A 17,630-nucleotide genomic window follows, 5' to 3' on the forward strand; every position below is an offset into this window, starting at 1 on the left:
CGCTTACCAATGACGTAACCGGCCAGCTCAGTGCTCAGCTGAGGCACGGCTGGCTGCCGAAATTGGCGGTGTGCAGGTGCGGATCTGGGGATGTGTAACTTCTGAGTCCTGGCGGCCTGGAGGTATTGGTCCCTGGGATGTGCAGCTGCTGAACCTGGAGATCTGGGAGTGCTGAGCCCGGCTTGTGGGGACCCGGCTGTGGGAGCTTGAGTTGAGGTGTGTAAGCACCTTCCCTGTGGAGGTTCAGGGTGCCCTTTGCTTCCTCACCCTGTGCTCTTGAGCTTCAGCTTTTTAATGCTTAACTCAGTTTGGGAGAGCTTTCCAGGCACGAAGGGGTTTTCAGCCTTACAGTGAAGGGAGGGGAGTCTGTGGCGTCCCTCATGTCCTGGGGTCTGGGGGAGGATCTGCAAAGGCAGCTCACTGGAATGTCCACAGATGCGGTGCTTTGAGTGCTTGGGAATTGGAATGGAAGTGATGTAAAGCACATTTAGGTACACGTGTGGAATTTAGCAAGTGTCTGTGTGAATGGAACAGCGCATTATCATGCATGTATCGTCCAGGATCATGCAGCAAGAAATGGTTCCTTGAAGGCATTTCAGAACTCATATCCTGGGTTCAGTGTCAGGTCCCTCGTGACAAGAAAGACATGGAGGGGCTGGAGCATGTCCAGGGAAGGGAATGGAGCTGGGGAAGGGGCCCAGGAGAGGCTGAGGGAGCAGGAGGGGCTCAATCTGGAGAAAAGGAGGCTCAGGGAGGGCCTTTTGGCTCTGCACAACTTCCTGACAGGAGGGGACAGCCAGGGAGGTCGGTCCTGCTCCCAAGAACAGGGACAGGTAAGAGGGAACAGCCTCAAGCTGTGCCAGGAAGGTTCCTGTTGCACATTGGGAAAGTTTCTTCAGTGAAGGGGCTGTCCGGCCCTGGACTCACCATCCCTGGAGGGATTTTAAAGCCATGTGGATGTAGCATTTGGGGACATGGGTCAGTGATGGCTTTGAGGAAATGGCTGGATTCATGACCTTGCAGAGATTTTTCAATCAAACAGTTCTAAAGGATCTTTGTGTGTGACTTGTTCTCCTGTACCCACTGCAGTGTACATACCTTCTTTCACTTTATGCGTTGTGTGTTTTGTAGGTTGGAATTACAACACCTCATTTAAACCTGGCACCATGGGTAGAACTTACCTTGTCGAGGAAGGTATTGGGCAGTACCTGACAGAGCTCAGCACAAAGGTGAAGCCATATGTCACTGGCCTGTTGATAGGGCAGGTAAGTGTGGAATTGTCCTTCCATTCATTCCTGTGGATTGGGGAAACCTCTGTTCACCAGTCTCAAGGTGTCTTTGCTTCTGTTGATGTTTTGGCAAGTGTTCCCCACAACGGGACTATGTCATTCGAGCTGTGCGAACCCCTCCCAAGGAGCAGCAGCAGGAGGACAGTGTGGGCCCCCCCAAGCTGACATCCCTGGATGAGGAGTGGATCACCACACATGCCAGTCAGGTGAGAACTCACCCTGGGAGGTGACAAAGGGGTGGTTGGAACAGGAAGGAAAAAAGATGGACAGAAAAGATCTCAGCACTTGTGTCATCTTAAGCCCTTTTCTCAAAGTGACAGAGCCTTCCTAACCACACAGGGCACAGATGTTTTAAACCAGAAATACCCTTACTGTTTTCAGTTTTTTTGATGAAAGGACACTTGATATTACTGAAGGGAAAGCACCTGCAGGATGTGTTCCTGCATATAGAGTCCTGTAAGTTAAAACCAGTCTCCTTTAGTTCACTTCTGCTCTTGGTGCAGACTTGCATCACCAGTGGTTTTTGATATCTCGAGTTACATGGTCTCTAGATTGCCAATCCTATTAATAAACATTCATTTTAATTTTCAAGGTGTCCAGAATGCTCCCTGGAGGGTTGCTGGTCCTTGGTGTGTTTATGATTGCAACTCCGGAGCTGGCAAAAGATGGTCAGAACGCTTTGCGCAAGGTAAGCGGAGTTCCTGCTGGAAGGACAGCAACATCTTCAGCTGTGTGTGTGAGCAACTTTCTGTTATTGACTTGACTAAAATACAGTTATTTTGTTGTGTTATTTCACAAGCATTGTGCTTTGATGTGAGGGTTTGAGACTGGAACCTCAGAAATCCCTGTCCTGTGGGACACTATTTGTTAACCTCCTGTTGGTTACTGCCATAGCAAATCTGAATTTCTATTTACTGTGTTTATCTTTATTTCTGAATTCTGGCTTAGAGAAAACATCCTCAAGGTTTATATTAAGCTAAATCCTTGTGCTAGTGATGTTAACATGTTGGCTTTCCTTGTCTGAATGAATCACTCCATTTAGAGGTGTTTGCAGTAGTGAAAGATCTATAATTCTGATTCCTTTAAGAGAAACATCTTGTCTAGAACATGTGCACTTGATTTAGAGGTGTTGTATTTTTCTTACAGTATTGGGGCATCTACTGCCACATTTGGTTTCTGTTCTGAAAATATATGTTCATTTTATCATTTTTCTAACATAATCATGATGAGTGTTTTAGCCATGAGCAGGTTTGGCAGCCTGAGATCCAAGAGTCAATTTTGGCAGTTCAGTGTAATTGCATCTCAGTTGTGCCTAATAAAACTGGTAGCTGCCTAAAGGGTGAGCTGTGTCCAGATGATCAGTGATTGCTGAATTAAAAATTGGGGGGGGATTTGTTTTTTATAATTAGTAGCTCTTTTGCACACCTTTCCTGACGCAGCTGACAGGCACAAAGCTGTAATATGTCTGTAAGGGCAAAAGCATGGAGGTTGGACACGTGAATGCTTGCTTGCTTTGAATGAATGAATGCTTGCTTTGGTTCATAAGGGAGCTAAATTAACAGTTCACAAGCCCCTTTCACTTTGGGGAAAAGTGCCTCTGAATCCCTGCAGAGTGTTCTTTTAATGTGACATTTTGGTGACATGTAAGCTGTGTTTCCTGCTTATGCTTAATTTTGCTATTGCTTGGACTTAAAATTTTAATACAAGACTATTTTCCAGGAATTATAGTGCATATCTTTGTAATATATTTTTGGTCTTTAGCTAATCTTCTCAGTGGAAAAGTCCTTGAGTAAAAGAAGGCTCTGGAAACCTGCTGAGGAGGAGGTCTCAGACAGAGCAGCACTTCAAATCTGTTCTGCTACAAAAAAGTATCCTTTATGAGCAAGGTTTATTGATTGAGGCTTCTACTGCAACCTCTTTTATGCAGTTACTGCTGAATAAATAATAAATAGGAATTAGGGAAGAGGAGGCTGTGTAAGTTTAGCTAGACATGTATAAGTTGAAGTAATAAAGATTTCTGATTAGCCATGGTTAAGACTATTGACCCTCTTGTTCTTGTAAAATTTTCGTCATTTCTTACGAGGTCTATGTGTGTGATGGCATCAAATTCCACCTTCCCCAGTCAGTCTTGACTTAAAACACCACCTAAATTACTGTTTGGGATCTTCAGTTGCTGTTACCAGTGGTGCTTGTGTGGAATCTTACAGCAGGCCTGTGGATCAATGCTAGAGCTGCAGCAGAATGCAGGAGATGTTGTGTCTGTTTGAAAGACAGGTGTCTGCTAGGGTAGGCAGGATCCTCCCTTGGAATGGAGAATGTAAACACCCTCCCTCTGAATTATTAGAATTTTGAAATTAAGGGGCTCTCAAGAAAAGATATGAGGAAAGGAATACCAGTTCTTTACTACTATGTATAACAAGGCAAACAAACAACAACAATGGAATTAATAACAAACAGAAGCAGGGACTCTGTGACCCCTTCTCGGCCAAGATGGGAAGGAGGGAGGAGAGGCTTTGCTTCTCAAACCCTGGGACAGTCGGTCCCAGTGCCCCAGCAGGACTCTGAGGATCCCAGTGCCCCTGCAGGACTCTGAGGATCCCAGTGCCCCTGCAGGACTCTGAGGAGCACCAAGCTGGAGCGGCAGGGATGGGCAAAGACCCCGGGCTGTGTCAGACCATGCAGAGGAGGCGTATCAGAAACTGGAGCTGCGGGAAGTGCCGGCAGGGCAGGGGATGCGGGGCTGCAGCGCAGAGAAACCCAGAGCAGCAGAGGGAGCCGCGGGGACAGGGCAGGGACAGGGCAGAGACAGCTCCAAGCAGGGGCAGGGCAGGGCAGGAACAGGGCAGGAACAGCCCCGCTCTGAGCAGGGCTTCAATGTGGCCTCTGAAGCTGCAGAGCAGTGAGCTGGCACTGTCCCCTGCCCTCCTTTCACCTGGGCACAGCCAACCCTTTGTTTTCTCAAGTCCCCATAAGTACCAGCAGTCAGCGTTTCCCAGGAACTTATAGAAAAATTCTATAGGTAAGAAGGAACAAAAGAAAAGAAACCTAGCCCCCAACATAATGACATAATAGGAGGAGAGAAAGCAAGGATTTTTCTCAGAGAGGAGAGAGAGATGAGGACAAACTACAGATTGGTGCCTTGGTGCTTCTCCTGTCAATACATATTGATCTTAATTTGTTTAAGAGATGGCACAGTATCATTGTGGTAGTTAGAGATTATGGGCAAATGTTTTCCCACTTTTTTACACTGATGAAAGGTGAAGACTTGCTTCAGAGCATAAATTAGCTCGACAAGGAAGTTTAGTAGAGGACTAAGTTAATTGTGAATTGTTCTTAGTTGTTCCCTTGCTTTTCACTGGATCTTTTTCTTTAAGTAGCACAGAGTAGTTTGCCGAACCTACGATGTGCAGGACCCAAAGGTAAGCTTGTCCTGCTTGTCACATTCAGCTTTTAATGCATGGCAAATAATGCTAAAACCCAAAAAAAGCCTCAGCACAGTGCTTTGGATAGATGCTTTATGGCTGTTCTTTTCTGCTGTCAGAGTTCAGCTAAACCAGCAGACTGGAAATACCAGAGTGCTCTGACTGCTTCCTGGATAGCTTTGGGCTGCACAGTAAATGTGAACATCCACATTCCACTTCTTGCTACTTCCCCCAACCACGACCTGGAGAAGAATACCAAGGTAACTCGCTACCTGCACCAGTTCCTACACACCGGTAACCCCACTCATTTCTCTGCTGAAAATTAAATAAGAGATAAAGACTTGAACAGTGCAGGAGAGGGGTAGGACTAATCAGTGGAGAATGTTTAGCAATTTTTCCTCTTTTAAATGTAACTCTTCTGCTGTGCTCAGTGAGAAGTTTCCTTTGTTCAAATTTGCATAATAATTGTCATGAGTATCCCAGGTAACATCTCTGGTACCTCACCTGGTGGAAGGTTACACCAAATTCGTGCAGGGCTATGGGGTGCTTTCGCTAGGAGTTGACTTTCAATGGGCTGCAACCCCCTCTACAACCCCCAAATCCCTGGGGTGGCACTTCAGTATTTTGCAATGCTTGTTTCTTAATTTGTTCTGAATGTGGTCCATTTAAGGTTTACCTTTGGAAAAAGGTCTTCAGAGACTTTAAAACTCTCTGAGCAATTATTAAAACACATACTTCTATAAATTTCAGCATGGTACTGTCCAACCTTTCAGTGAAATTCTTTCCTCTTGTGATTTTTTTTTTTTGCTGTTTTTGTTTTTTTGTTTTCACTTACTTTAAAGAATGGGTTGAACCGATGGTCAAAACAGATCGAAGACAGTGTTTTTCTGATCAATGGCCAAGTTAAAGATGAGGATACAGAGCTGCTGGAAGGGCAGGTGAGTACCAAACCAGGAGGAATTGAACTCTAATAGATGTATGGTTGGAACTTCTGTGTGACAAAGCATTGACTGAGACATCTCCAGTGCAGTATTTGTTGATCTGATTGGCTGTTCCAGGTAACTAATACACAGAACTGCTCCTGTTCTCAGCTCCATTCCTGCAGATTGCCTCTCCCTCCTCGGGCAGTGTGAATGCAGTAATTATGTGTGAAGTGATTGAAATGTTCCTATTACAGAGCACGGAGTGAGGTGTGAATATGGGTGATGACATTTCAAAGATCTGCATCTGTCACCTTGTTGACTGATGCATTAATCTCTCCTTTTAGTTTTGTAGTTCTATTGTGGTTGGTTTCTAAGTGCTATTTTTCTCTCTCAAAGGCTATAAACTAGGGAACACGCTATGCCATAGTGAGAGGAGACTGCTTCAGGGACTTTTTTTTCCATGTTTCATGACACCAAGAATTTTTTTCCCCTCAGAAAAAGTTCAGAGGAAATACTCAGCCCAGCACTCAGTTTTCTGATGTCAAGGTTCTGACACAGCTGGTAAGTTTTTAGTGGTTTGCAAAGTGTCAGCTTATCTTCAAATTATAAAATAGAGCAAAAAATAAAATAACAAGGTTCTGAATTATTGTCTAGAAATCTTGCTCACTTATTCCTAAAACTTTTTTTTCCCACCTGGATATTGAATGTGACACCGATTGTCAACAGATCCGTATATTTTGTGCCTTTGGAAATTCTTGTGGTGTGATAACCATGTCCATGAATTGCATAGTATAGCTGAAAGACTGGAGAACAGGTTATGGAAAAGAAGTCCTGTGACTAATTCCTGTGGTAGTAGGATACTTGTAGGTACCTGTGTACATTGATTTCAAGTGACTTTACATCTGAAGTTCACAGTCACCCCCACACTTCAATCCAGAGCTTGCCCTGCCTAGCTTGGACATTCACTTGGATGCTTTTGTCAGAAGCTCAGCTGCCAGCTCTGGATTAAGGCACAGATCCCGTGAGCTGAATCATCATCTGGAACTGCTGGATCTATGTCAGGACTTTCCTCCCTACCAGAGTTGTGAAGAACTGTGAATTTGGTGCCCCAGCCTAGATCCTGAAGTCCAAATGTGTCCAGGCATTGTTTCGTAGCTTTCTGTGTTTTGTCAGGTGGTTCCTGGAGTCTCAGAGTTATGTTCAGCAAAACTAGAAGTGTTTCCAGTGCCATTTTAAAGACTCCATGAGTATCTCAGCTGCTTTTGTTGTTACTATCTATTGTATTGAGCTTAGTTGCTGCAGGGAGAGGAAAACTTTTTTTTGGCAGAAGTGGTTTATGCAGTTGGTATGGAAGTTGTGCATCCCAGTGTTTCCAGGTGTTGTCCTGGAATGCTTCATGCTCACACTTGTTGTGGTAATTAGGGAGAGCATTTCTAGGCAGCAGTTTGATGCAGCTCTCAATGTGACTATGTGTATAATTTGGTACTGAGTGATGGGATGACTCCCAGCACGCCCTGGGTTACACTGATTATGGCAAACATGAAAGCTTCATTGTTTAAAAAAAGTCTGAAAAAGATTTATCAGTTGCAGTACTGTTACTTGCCACAAGCCTGGAAAGTTTTAAAATCTCCTAGACACAAGTGTTTGAAACACCTGGAGAGATAAAAGCATTTTCCATAATAGAAAAGAGATTCTCAGTCTTACCTAATCAAATAAATAACTAAAATAAAATTAGTTATACATGATGAGGGAAACAGGTTGTATGTGAACACCTGCTATCAGTTTGCTGGTTCTGGTTTTAGTGACTCTGCTGCAAGTGCCTGTGCCTGGGATAAAAGTGGATGTGTTTGTTCTTCAGTGCCAGGGCACCAGTGCCAGGTCCACGGCGACAGTGCAAGTGTGCAGTGGCTCCATAAACCTCCGGGGAGCTGTGAAATGCAGGGCCTACATCCACAGCAACAAGCCCAAGGTGAAAGAAGCCATTCAGGTACTGAGCAGGGTCTTGGTTTCGAAGCAATCTTCTGAAATATGTGGGACTTGGCCAGAATGGTCAAAATGTTGGACAGTGGGATTATTTTAGAAACCATCCATATGGGGTTAGTTAGTTTTTCTCTTCTAGAGGGTATGTGTGCTGTGAGTAAGGTTGGACTCTGGGGAGCCTTTGCACTAATTGTCAAAGGGATTAGACTTTGAATAATTCTATTTAAAAAAAGTTGCAAACTATATTATTATATTTGTATATTATTATTTGTAGAGGTAAAGTTAAGATTTACTTACTCAGTAATTTATTTTTTCCCTCACTGAGTCAATGCCTCGTGATTATTTTTGTTTGGTTTTACTGATAAATTTCTAGAGGTTGTCAGTTCTTATCCTAACAGTCCTAAAACTTTCCTCAGCTTTTCATTTATATTTTGTGGTTTTCCTTCTTGATGCCAATTCTTTTGATATTAGCTTCTCTTTATTAATAAATTATTACTTATTAGTTTGAAAATCCACACTAGTTTTATTTTCTGGGAGAAAACTATTCTTTCTTCATGGGTTTAATGTATGAGGTTTCTTTGGTCATTTCTTCCTGGTTAAAAACTTTGCAAATACTTTTCATATTCCTGATGATTTTACTGTGTCCTTGCAGGCTTTGAAAAGAGACATAATAAATACATTGAGTGATCGGTGTGAAATACTGTTTGAAGATCTGATTTTAAATGAAGGACCTCAGAAAAAAAGTAAGAAATAAAAAAAAGCAAAACAAACAAAAAACCCCAAACAAACAAACAAAAAAAACCAACCCACTAACTTATATTTGCAGTGAGTTTTGGTGGTTGTAGAAAATTCTGTTATAGTGAAGTTCCAGTATGGTTAGAGCAGAATAAAAAGTAAAAGGTATAATTGCTACTTGTCAGCCTTGACTTTTTCTTAAATCTGGAAACTTTTTGGTTAAGTTTGTATCCTTTGGCATCGCAGGTTTTGCACCATGTTTGTGTTCAGTTCCTGTGACCACAAAATGCAATCCCAAGTTCTTCCCAACTCATTAGAAATTTTGTGATTTTAAAAACCTCTGTGGTTGAAACTCTTGTCTCTGAAGTTTCAATTGTACCTTCCACGCTTTAAATTTTTATTTATCTTTTTATTTTTTAAAATCCATGTATGATGTTCCTATTAATATTGAAGTGTATTGAAAGATAGAGACAGATCTCTGAGCTCATGCTGGGACTCTTTAAACTCCTTTAAGTCAGTGCAGTGGTGGTGTTGTCTTGTTGTTGTGTTTAAACCAAATTGACAAATCAATGGGAGTATCTTGGGCAGAGAGAGCCTTTTCCATTGCACGTAGTTCTGAGTCCACTCTCTAGGTGGCACCCGAACTTTGTGGCTCTGAGTGTGACACCTCTGCAATCCTTTGTGCTGGTGAAATCCTGCTCCTCGGGGAGCTCTCACCTGCAGGCTTTCCCAGAGCCCTCCTGCAAGTCATTCCAAACAGGAGAAAAGCTCTGCTTTGCGTTTATGGTCTGTTTTGGAGCTGCCGTGGGTATTTCTGGAGAGACTAATAATGTAAGGACATAAATCCATATAATAGCAGCCAACTAAACCAGGCATGTCTGAGAGTAGGGTTTCTACACAGAGACCTTGAGGTCTTCTTTTGCAATGACTTTATCTTATGCTCAGAGATTATGGAGGCATCTTATCATACATGTCAAGGCTTTTATTGGGATGGTATGTCTCTCTCTTTCCTTTTAGATTTTGGGAGGGAATATCATGTCCTGCCTCAGAGACTGTTTGTCCCAGTTGCTGGATCCATTGTGATGCTCTGTGATTATAAGTTTGGTGATGAGGCTGCTGGAGAAATCCAGGAACGTTTTGTGGAGATGTTGGATCAGCCTGTCCAAGCTGAAGATATGCACATAGCTGAGGACATTAGCACAGGTAAATATCTGAAACCCAGGGCAGGCTGGGTCAGGGGCTAGGAAAATGCTGACTAATGGCATAAACCAGTTTTATCCAGATATGGATATGCCTAAAGTCAACTTATTTCATATGCAGCTCTAAGGATTTATAACAATTCATTACACCTTAAATATATTGTGGAAAATGGTCTCGTTTCTTACAGTTTGTTTCTTGGAACCGACTTCTCTTTCTCCTGTCAAATAGTTTGGTTTTTCCAGTGCAGCCATGGTTGCAGCCCATGAGGAACATGAAGAGATGGTTAACTGAGGTTTGCATGTGCCACTCTGTTCATGAATTAGAGGGGGTCCCTTATTGACAAATAAACTCTTGAAAAACACCCTGTAAAGCTTTATTTTTTACATGAATATATATATTTACACTTTCACTAGTTCATCTTTTTAGTGCTAAGTAGTTTGGAGACAAGTTAGAATAAGTTGAGTGATTTAGTCAAATCTACAGTTTTTTCACTACAGAATTAAAAGCACTTTAAAAATTCTTCTAGCAAAACATTCATCTAGTCTAATCTGTCTTTCAAGACATTTTCATGCTAAACCTAATATTTTTAAAAACGCCAAATATCTTTCTTTATTCTGATTATTTTAATTTATGTACCAAATGCAGTACCCAAACCTGAAGATTTGTGGTTCACCTGGAATGAAAACAGAAAATTGAGAGCACTTTTCATTTTCTACTGAATGTCTTACAAGATATTACAAGTCTGATTATGAGACTGCTATATTCCCTTTAATACAGATATTTTGCCATAATCCAGTTACTCTTTCTGAATATTTCTGGTCTATATCATTCCCTGTTGGGTTTCTTTTTCTTGCAATGTTGATTTCGGTGTAGAATTCAAATACGACATTGAAATGCACCTAAAACATTTCCTGTGATCTTATGGAAGAAATTTTACCCCCCTTCTTTTCCCCCATCAACATGCATAGGAGCTGCAGGTTCCAGTTTTATAATTTAAATAAATAAAAAATTAAACACTAATTCTCACATAAGAGCTATGAACACTTTTTGATGTTGGTATTTAGGGACAAAACTGGGCAATATAACCATGATTTGCTGTGCAGGGTGAACTGAGAATATTGATATTCTCCTTGACTTACATGTTAACTTGGAGGGAGTTCTGAGTTTCCTAATTTCAGAGCTAACCATAAATTCTTGTCTTTCTAAATGAATCAGTGCCCCCCAGGCTTTAATTAGACCTGTTAGCTGTGAACTGACTCGTCCTTTTGAGGTGTAAGAGGTGTACAGGAACCTCAAGGAAAACAGGAAAGCCAATAAAAATTTCTCTGGCATTATTAGAGTAACTTTAATACTCTTAAGACTAATTACTACTGGGCTTTAAGGAATCAGTGTAGCTTAGAAAAGCAAATGAGTATTGTTGTAGCAGTGGGGAGAGGTGTGGGAGGAGAGAGGTGATGATTCAGTTCAGCTTTATTGCTTATGTAAGGCTGTGTGAGCTGCAGGTAGGAAGGAAACACCTTTCTACTCACAGCGGGGCATCCCAAAGATTAAAGCCAACAATAGGTGTGAAGTGATGGCCACAGAAGGAGCCTGGGTGTTCTTGTAGTCTGCTGCTTGTAGAGCTAACTGGGGGAGGATTTATATTCCATTTTTTAAAAAGAAAAGCAAATTAAAGTAGGTGTGTATTTGCTTTTAAATAAACCCCAAACCCACAAATTAAAATAAATGCATAGAAGAGGAGAGGAAAAAACATGCAAGGGTGTTTTGGGAAAGCCTGACCTGGTCCTGGTGACCACCATAAAGTCTGTCCTTGGAATGGGCTCTGTTAATAGCAGTGATAGCAATAATGCTGTCAGCACAGCACTGTTCATTCTGATAATTAATGTTGAGGCGTCAGTCACTTGTGGTTTATTAAAATCACAAGTTATTTATATGCTTTTATCACACCAGGAAGGTAATTTTAGTAAGAGTCCTGTTAAATACATACAAAGTGTTCTGCATTCTAAAAACAAACCCCCATTAATTCTGGGATTTGATTTTTATTGTTGCTTTGGTATGAAATGTCTAAGTATTGCTGTGAATATGTTTTTGTGTTATAATGAGAGTTTGTGATTTTTCTTATTCAAAGGCTTTTCCAATGCATTATTTTGACTTGGGAAGCATGTGTTTTTTCTCAAAGCTTAGCTCTAGTTTTGTTAATAATTGGTTTGTAGAGAATTTTGTCATCAGCCTTTCTGTTTGTGTCACAGTTCCTGTGGTCTGAGGCACCTACCTCAAATTAACTGGAAATGCTGTTCATACTGAGGTTCTTGGGAAACTGATAAAAACTATTTTTTGCTGATAAAAAGAACTCTCCAAAATTCAAGAATACAAGCAGGCATTTGAAATAATTTGGGGTTGTTGCTCTTTTAAAAATGCACTTTAGAAGAAGAGGATCTAATCAGTATAGGCATAAGATTTATTTTTTAAGCAGCTTTTAGTCAAAACATGAATTTTTGAGGTCAGTTTTATGTGTTTACTGAACTTGGGCTCTCCTGCTGTCTTCTGCAGTTTTAGTCTCGACTCCTTGTACAGTTCTCCAGTGGGACACCACTGGGTCATGTTTTAAAATTGCTATGTGGAAAATAGAAAGTAAACCCCGAGCTATTTATAAATGAAAGCCTTAAATAGCTCTAACACTGTAATTGCAAGGTATTTAGTGCTCTAATACAGGCCACTGAAAGCTCTGCATTTCTGATTGGCTTTACTATATCCCTGCTTCTCCTTGGTGCAGGGGGTGGGCTGTTAAATACCCTGAGTGGATAGACAGAAATAAGACTTCAGCAGTGGTAATCGCTTTCCCATCTTGGTTAGGAGACTGAGGAATTAAGGATTCATCTAATTGGTACTAGAAGACATCTGCTATGAAAACTCTCTTGTGTGATTTTGCTGCTCACCATGCAAATCTTCCAGAATGTGACAGCATAAAAGCCTGTGGGTAACTAAATAGCTCAAGGGTGTTCTTTTTAATTTTGCCCTTTGTCTTTATTTTTTGCCCTCTGAACAGGTGCTGCTGCTGTGATGTGCAGCTTCCAAAGGTCCCCTCAGCACAGGGAGGCACAAACCTCAGAGGGCACAGGCCATCCTACCTGCTCATCAAATATACAGCAGAGAGGAACCTGCTGGAGCTGCACTTCAGAGGTGGCCAAAAAATGCAGTCAGATTATCCCAAAGTGGAATGTTTTACGGAATTTAAAACTCTGTGCTAATTAAGATACTTACTGAAAAACCTATATTGCAATGATTAATAACTCCTCTACTCTAGCTGAAGACCTCTGCTCAAGTTTTAGGCAACTGAGGGAGTGTTTTTCTTAGCACAAAGAAAATAATGATCTAGCCATGACCTCATTGAAGACCAGTGGAATTCAGGGATATTTGATAATTTCTCTTCCAAAACTACACTTTGCACTGAAATATTGTTACCTTGATTTTACATGTATGTGCTGCTTGCAGAGAGATCTCCAAGCAATACCTGTATATCTATATATCCCATTGTCCTGTGGAGTCTCATATCAGACAGTGATTTTTCTGCTGCAGTACATCCTGGGTGGGCTTAAGGATAAAAAACCTAAAGACAGGTTTTAAAAGCCTACTTTGAGTGTTTTTGTGTAACAGGTCTTGTGCAAGTTTAAGGCGGTTTTGAAGACAATTATCCCCATGACTCAAAAGAACAACGTTTCCTATCACATCTAGATTATCCATTTCCACCAGAACCAATGACAGAGAAAGTACTTGTGAATCATTTGCATATGAATCACACAAAGGATGTGCCTTATTACTCAAGTATGTCATTTGTGATTTTCTGCTGGTGGACAACCCCTCTGTGGAAATGGAGATCTGGTTTTATTCAGATCAGTGTCCCATGGCCTTCTAAAGCCTGATATCTGGTACTGCTGGGGGTTTCTTTGTCTCCTGGACAGTCTGTTAGGCTTGTTCTTTTATCTGAGCCTGCCTGTCCCATTCTTCCCAGACACTTCCAGCTCTTACTGCCATGACAAACACTTTGTCTTACCCTTTGCTTGTACAGAAGGTGCCCGTGGTCATAGATTCTGAAACATAATCCAAACTTTTGGCAAGTGTTAGCAAACTCCTGGAAACAGGAATGCTGCAAATTGAAGGACTTTGGCCCACCACTGTTAAGCAGCCTTGCAATTCAGGGGAATGTATGGTGTATTCCATGCTGGCTCTATGTGGCTCAGACAAGTTGGGCTGAAGGACTGGAGATTAATCCCCTTCTTTCCTGCCCCTCTAACAAGCTGGATATAGCCAAGGGATTAGGGAGATCTTTGCAAAGGAAATAGATACAGGTTTGAGTCTCATCTGCCTGCAAATAGACTCAAGCTCTCTCACATCCTGGCTGGGCAGACTAAGGATTTCGTAATTATTCCAAAGATGAATGAGTCCTCCATGCCTGCTGTGAAAGGGTATTTTTAGGGGATCTTCAAAAATAAACTGTTGTGGTTGGAAAAATGCATCTCTGTCAGTTGGATAGGGAAATGCTGCTGGGCTCATCCTGTTAATGGCAGTGGGATTTGCATGTACTCTGAACTTGAGACAGATGGCTCTGAAGGGAACCTTTGATCTTGGAAGGTGCTTAATGGTAGATTTTGGTGGTTCTCTCTTGAGTAGTCAAATTCTCCCAGGCTATGCAAAGAGGGTTGGGAATGTTACTCTGGAAGCAGGATTTGGAAAATGAGTTTTGGAAGAGGAACTCCTCCTGAAATGTGTGTTGTCTTTTTAGTTTTACCCTTCCATCCCTACAGCAAAGTTCAGCACTCTGCTATTTCTGTTGTACACTTCTACTGCAATTAGCTGGTATTTTTCTGCCATAAATACACTTTATAGAGTTGATGTGAAGTTCTTGTCCTTTTGCATTAATTCACTGTAAAACACAACTGTTAATTTTTCTCTTCTTCCCTTGATTTCTGTGCAGTTGATATTTGCCCAGTGACTGACAGCCCAAGTGACACACAACAGGCACAGCTGACAAAAGCAAAGTTGCTGTTGAAGCTCCAACAAAATATGGGTATGTTCCTTCCCAGATTTTTGCTATGGCACTCCAAAACCTTCAGTGGGCCCTTTCAGGCCTGTTAGCTCCCACAGCATTCTAATTCTCAGCTCCACCAGCCACAGATCTTTCCACTGCAGCTTCTCCATGGTGCTGCCTCATCCAGCTCTCAGAGATCTATCTGCACTTAATACAGCTCTCTTTGCTCTGGGTTTGCTTGTATCAAAATAGATACACTTAAGTCAACAAAGCAGTTACTTCTGGTTTCTATTAATTATTATAAACAGAGTATAGTAACTGGAAGATTAAATAGGAGCAGTAAATATGTGTTTGTTTTGAATGTAAAAATGTTTCCCCTTACATCATCACTGAGGTGTTTTGGGGTTTTCTGTGTGTCTCCTCAGCTACATCAGTAATGAGAATGCTGATAAAAGTAGTTTTTGGAGTAGCTCTTTTTGTTTCTCCTGTGCTCATTCCCACTGACCCACCCTCCCATCCCTGCCTGCTGCTGCTTGTGCTGCTGTTCCCTCACTGCCTGTTCCCTCTGGATTTAGGACTGGTTGTGCTGCTGTTCCCTCTGGATTTAGGGCTGCTTGTGCTGCTGTTCCCTCACTGCCTGTTCCCTCTGATTTAGGGCTGGTCGTGGCAGCCGCTGTCGCAGTCCTGGCGTCGATTTTCTCCTTCAACTACTTCAGTGATTGATCTCCAGTGATCAAACTCCAGCCACCACAGCTCCTGGGAAGTGTTGGCCATTCACAAGATGGAACTAGCTGGAGTTAATATATTAGTAATTAAGAACTGTTGCCTAAATCTGCAATGTAAACTGTAATGGTAGGTTCAGTTACCTTGTACCATCATACACCTCCTAGATGAAGTAGAATTATGCACTTAGAGAATCAAGTAGAGGCTGAAGCAGGTTTACAAGAAACTAACCCTGTTGCTCTGTATAAATGAATGATGGGGGAGGTCCCTTAAACAAATACAGAACCTTCATTGTCTTCCTCCTGGCTCCTTTAATGCAAAATGCTACTCCTGGTGTTTCTCAGGGTATTAGTAAAACCTGCATAATGACCTGGTATGAAAATTCCTGCTTTAAGTGTTCCTTTGCTAAGAGAAATCTTATTTTATTACAGTTAATTGGGGGAAAATTAGTTTTAGAGAAGCCAGCATTTTACCATGTGCATTGTTTTATATAATACTGGCTAACTAGCATAAAATGCCTACAAGTAGTTCCTAAAAGTTTCAAGACTAGACCAAGGCAGCCTGTAAATAGCTTGGTTCAAGACTGGAGAACTCAGAAATCAGTCAAATGCATGGCATTGCTGAGCTGTGTGTATGCTGCTGCCTTTGACTCAGTGCCTCCTGATGAGGACTTCTCTGTCCAGCTCCAATGCAATCATTGTTATCTTGGAATTTTAACTATTTCAGCACAGTTACACCTAGGCAGGCCTTGTGGGCTATCTTGTAGATACAGACAAGTTATCAAAATTGTTGCTAATCAGGATTTTTAGATTATAAACAGAGAGCTTTTCATTATGAGAGATTCTCCTGGGGATATTGGCCAGTTACATGTTTACTTGACATGAGAAAGGTGGAAGGAGGAAGTGAATTCTGGTAAGACTAATAAAGAAAATTTGTATATGAAATGTGATGCTTATGTGGACCTGAACTACAACAGAAAAAAAGTAAAAGCATTTTAATACCAATGCAAATTTCTTTTTTGTTTGAAGGCAGTGGAACACGAAGGAAAAAAAATAAACCCTTTGATTTTAAAGCACAATCAAGTATGTACAAAAATACCTGTATTAAAGGCAACTCTGAGAAAGGTGTCTTGACTACTATTGCCTCATCTGTGTATTCTGCTTTTACATGTTTGGGAAAAAAGAGCTGCTTTTAGTATTTTAAGTGTATTTTGAAAGACAGTGTTGATCTTCTGTGCTCAGCATTGCTCAAGTGGGGCCTCCTGGGGGAAGGTGGTGAGTGTTGTAATGGAGGCACTGGGTTCAGCTGCTGTGGGTTTTATAATTGCTTTTTATTCTGTACCAGTGAGTGGAATCAACAGGCAGGAATCAGGAGGTAGGATGGCATCCAGGGAAGGCTGAGGGTTATCCAGAAAATGGAAGTAATTTTGTAACATTAAGAATATGGTTGGTTTAAAAATTGTTTCATTAGTCTCTGTTAGAAGGAGGAACAGGGGTGTAATCAGTAGAAAGGTGCTGTCTTTTGTCTCTCTCTGTTTTTTTTTGAGAATACGGTGTGCATTTGGAAGTAAAATACAAAATTATTATTGTTTAGTTGCCTGTAACACAGAACTCAGCCACAGAACTTAAGTTCAGCATTTCTGACACCAGAGAAGAAAATTGTCCTGAAACACTCTTCCTAGAGTTGTTCTTGTTTAGAAATTGTGATGTCAGAAAGAGCTTGTTGGGATGTATTATTCCAGGGATCCCCTTGCAAAGAACTCTTCCTTTTTTTTCTTCCTCTCTTTTTCAAGTTTTTTCAGTGCTTAGTAAATGATCCTGTTCTTTGTGGTGATGGTCAAATGAATCCTTCTGTTTAGAACTAGGTATCAGGGATCTGATTTTCCAATTTGGGTTTTGAAGAAGGCAAAGAAGGAAGTTGCTCTGGTGGAGATTTCAGGTATAATATAGGAGAGAGTTGAAGTAGCATCTGTGCAATAAGAAATTAATCAACCCCATCAAAGAAAAAATGAGTAATTTGACTTGTACCTACAGATTGAGCCTTCCAGTCATCCTGCCATGAGGAAACACAGTGGATGTAGAAGAAAGCAGGTTCTCACTTGTCTAAGAATTACAGGACTAACCAAGAGGGGATTTCATTTTCCCATCCTTTCTTGTACCATTTTGTACCACTGATAGCGTAAGAAAATGAGGGCTTTAGGATAAATTAAAATGTGCAAGAGAAAAGGAGAACAACCTTTAAAAGATCTATTTCCTGACTACTGCATAACTCTAGCTCAATTTCATTGTAGGTTTATCCTTTTCCTACCTGTATAATAATCTGAAGCTTTCAG

General features: G+C 41.3%; 1 protein-coding gene across 2 annotated transcripts; it reads left to right on the forward strand.

Annotated features, from left to right (window-relative positions):
• The first annotated feature begins 1 nt into the window (after position 1).
• ODR4 (odr-4 GPCR localization factor homolog) lies at positions 2-16,425 on the forward strand. 2 transcript variants are annotated; one of them, XM_033067895.1, is made up of 14 exons: positions 2-216; positions 1,132-1,265; positions 1,364-1,495; positions 1,882-1,977; positions 3,051-3,157; positions 4,672-4,708; positions 4,831-4,971; positions 5,554-5,649; positions 6,130-6,195; positions 7,493-7,621; positions 8,267-8,357; positions 9,367-9,552; positions 14,522-14,614; positions 15,231-16,425. In XM_033067895.1, the coding sequence occupies exons 2-14, from the start codon at positions 1,167-1,169 to the stop codon at positions 15,296-15,298; spliced, it is 1,341 nt and encodes a 446-aa protein (XP_032923786.1). In that variant the 5' UTR covers positions 2-216; positions 1,132-1,166; the 3' UTR covers positions 15,299-16,425. The 2 variants fall into 2 exon arrangements, with proteins under 2 accessions (XP_032923786.1, XP_032923787.1); XM_033067896.1 differs by having other exon boundaries at positions 5-76.
• Positions 16,426-17,630: the final 1,205 nt, after the last annotated feature.

This window comes from Catharus ustulatus, chromosome 9, assembly GCF_009819885.2.
Source record: "Catharus ustulatus isolate bCatUst1 chromosome 9, bCatUst1.pri.v2, whole genome shotgun sequence".
Lineage (NCBI taxonomy): Eukaryota > Metazoa > Chordata > Aves > Passeriformes > Turdidae > Catharus > Catharus ustulatus.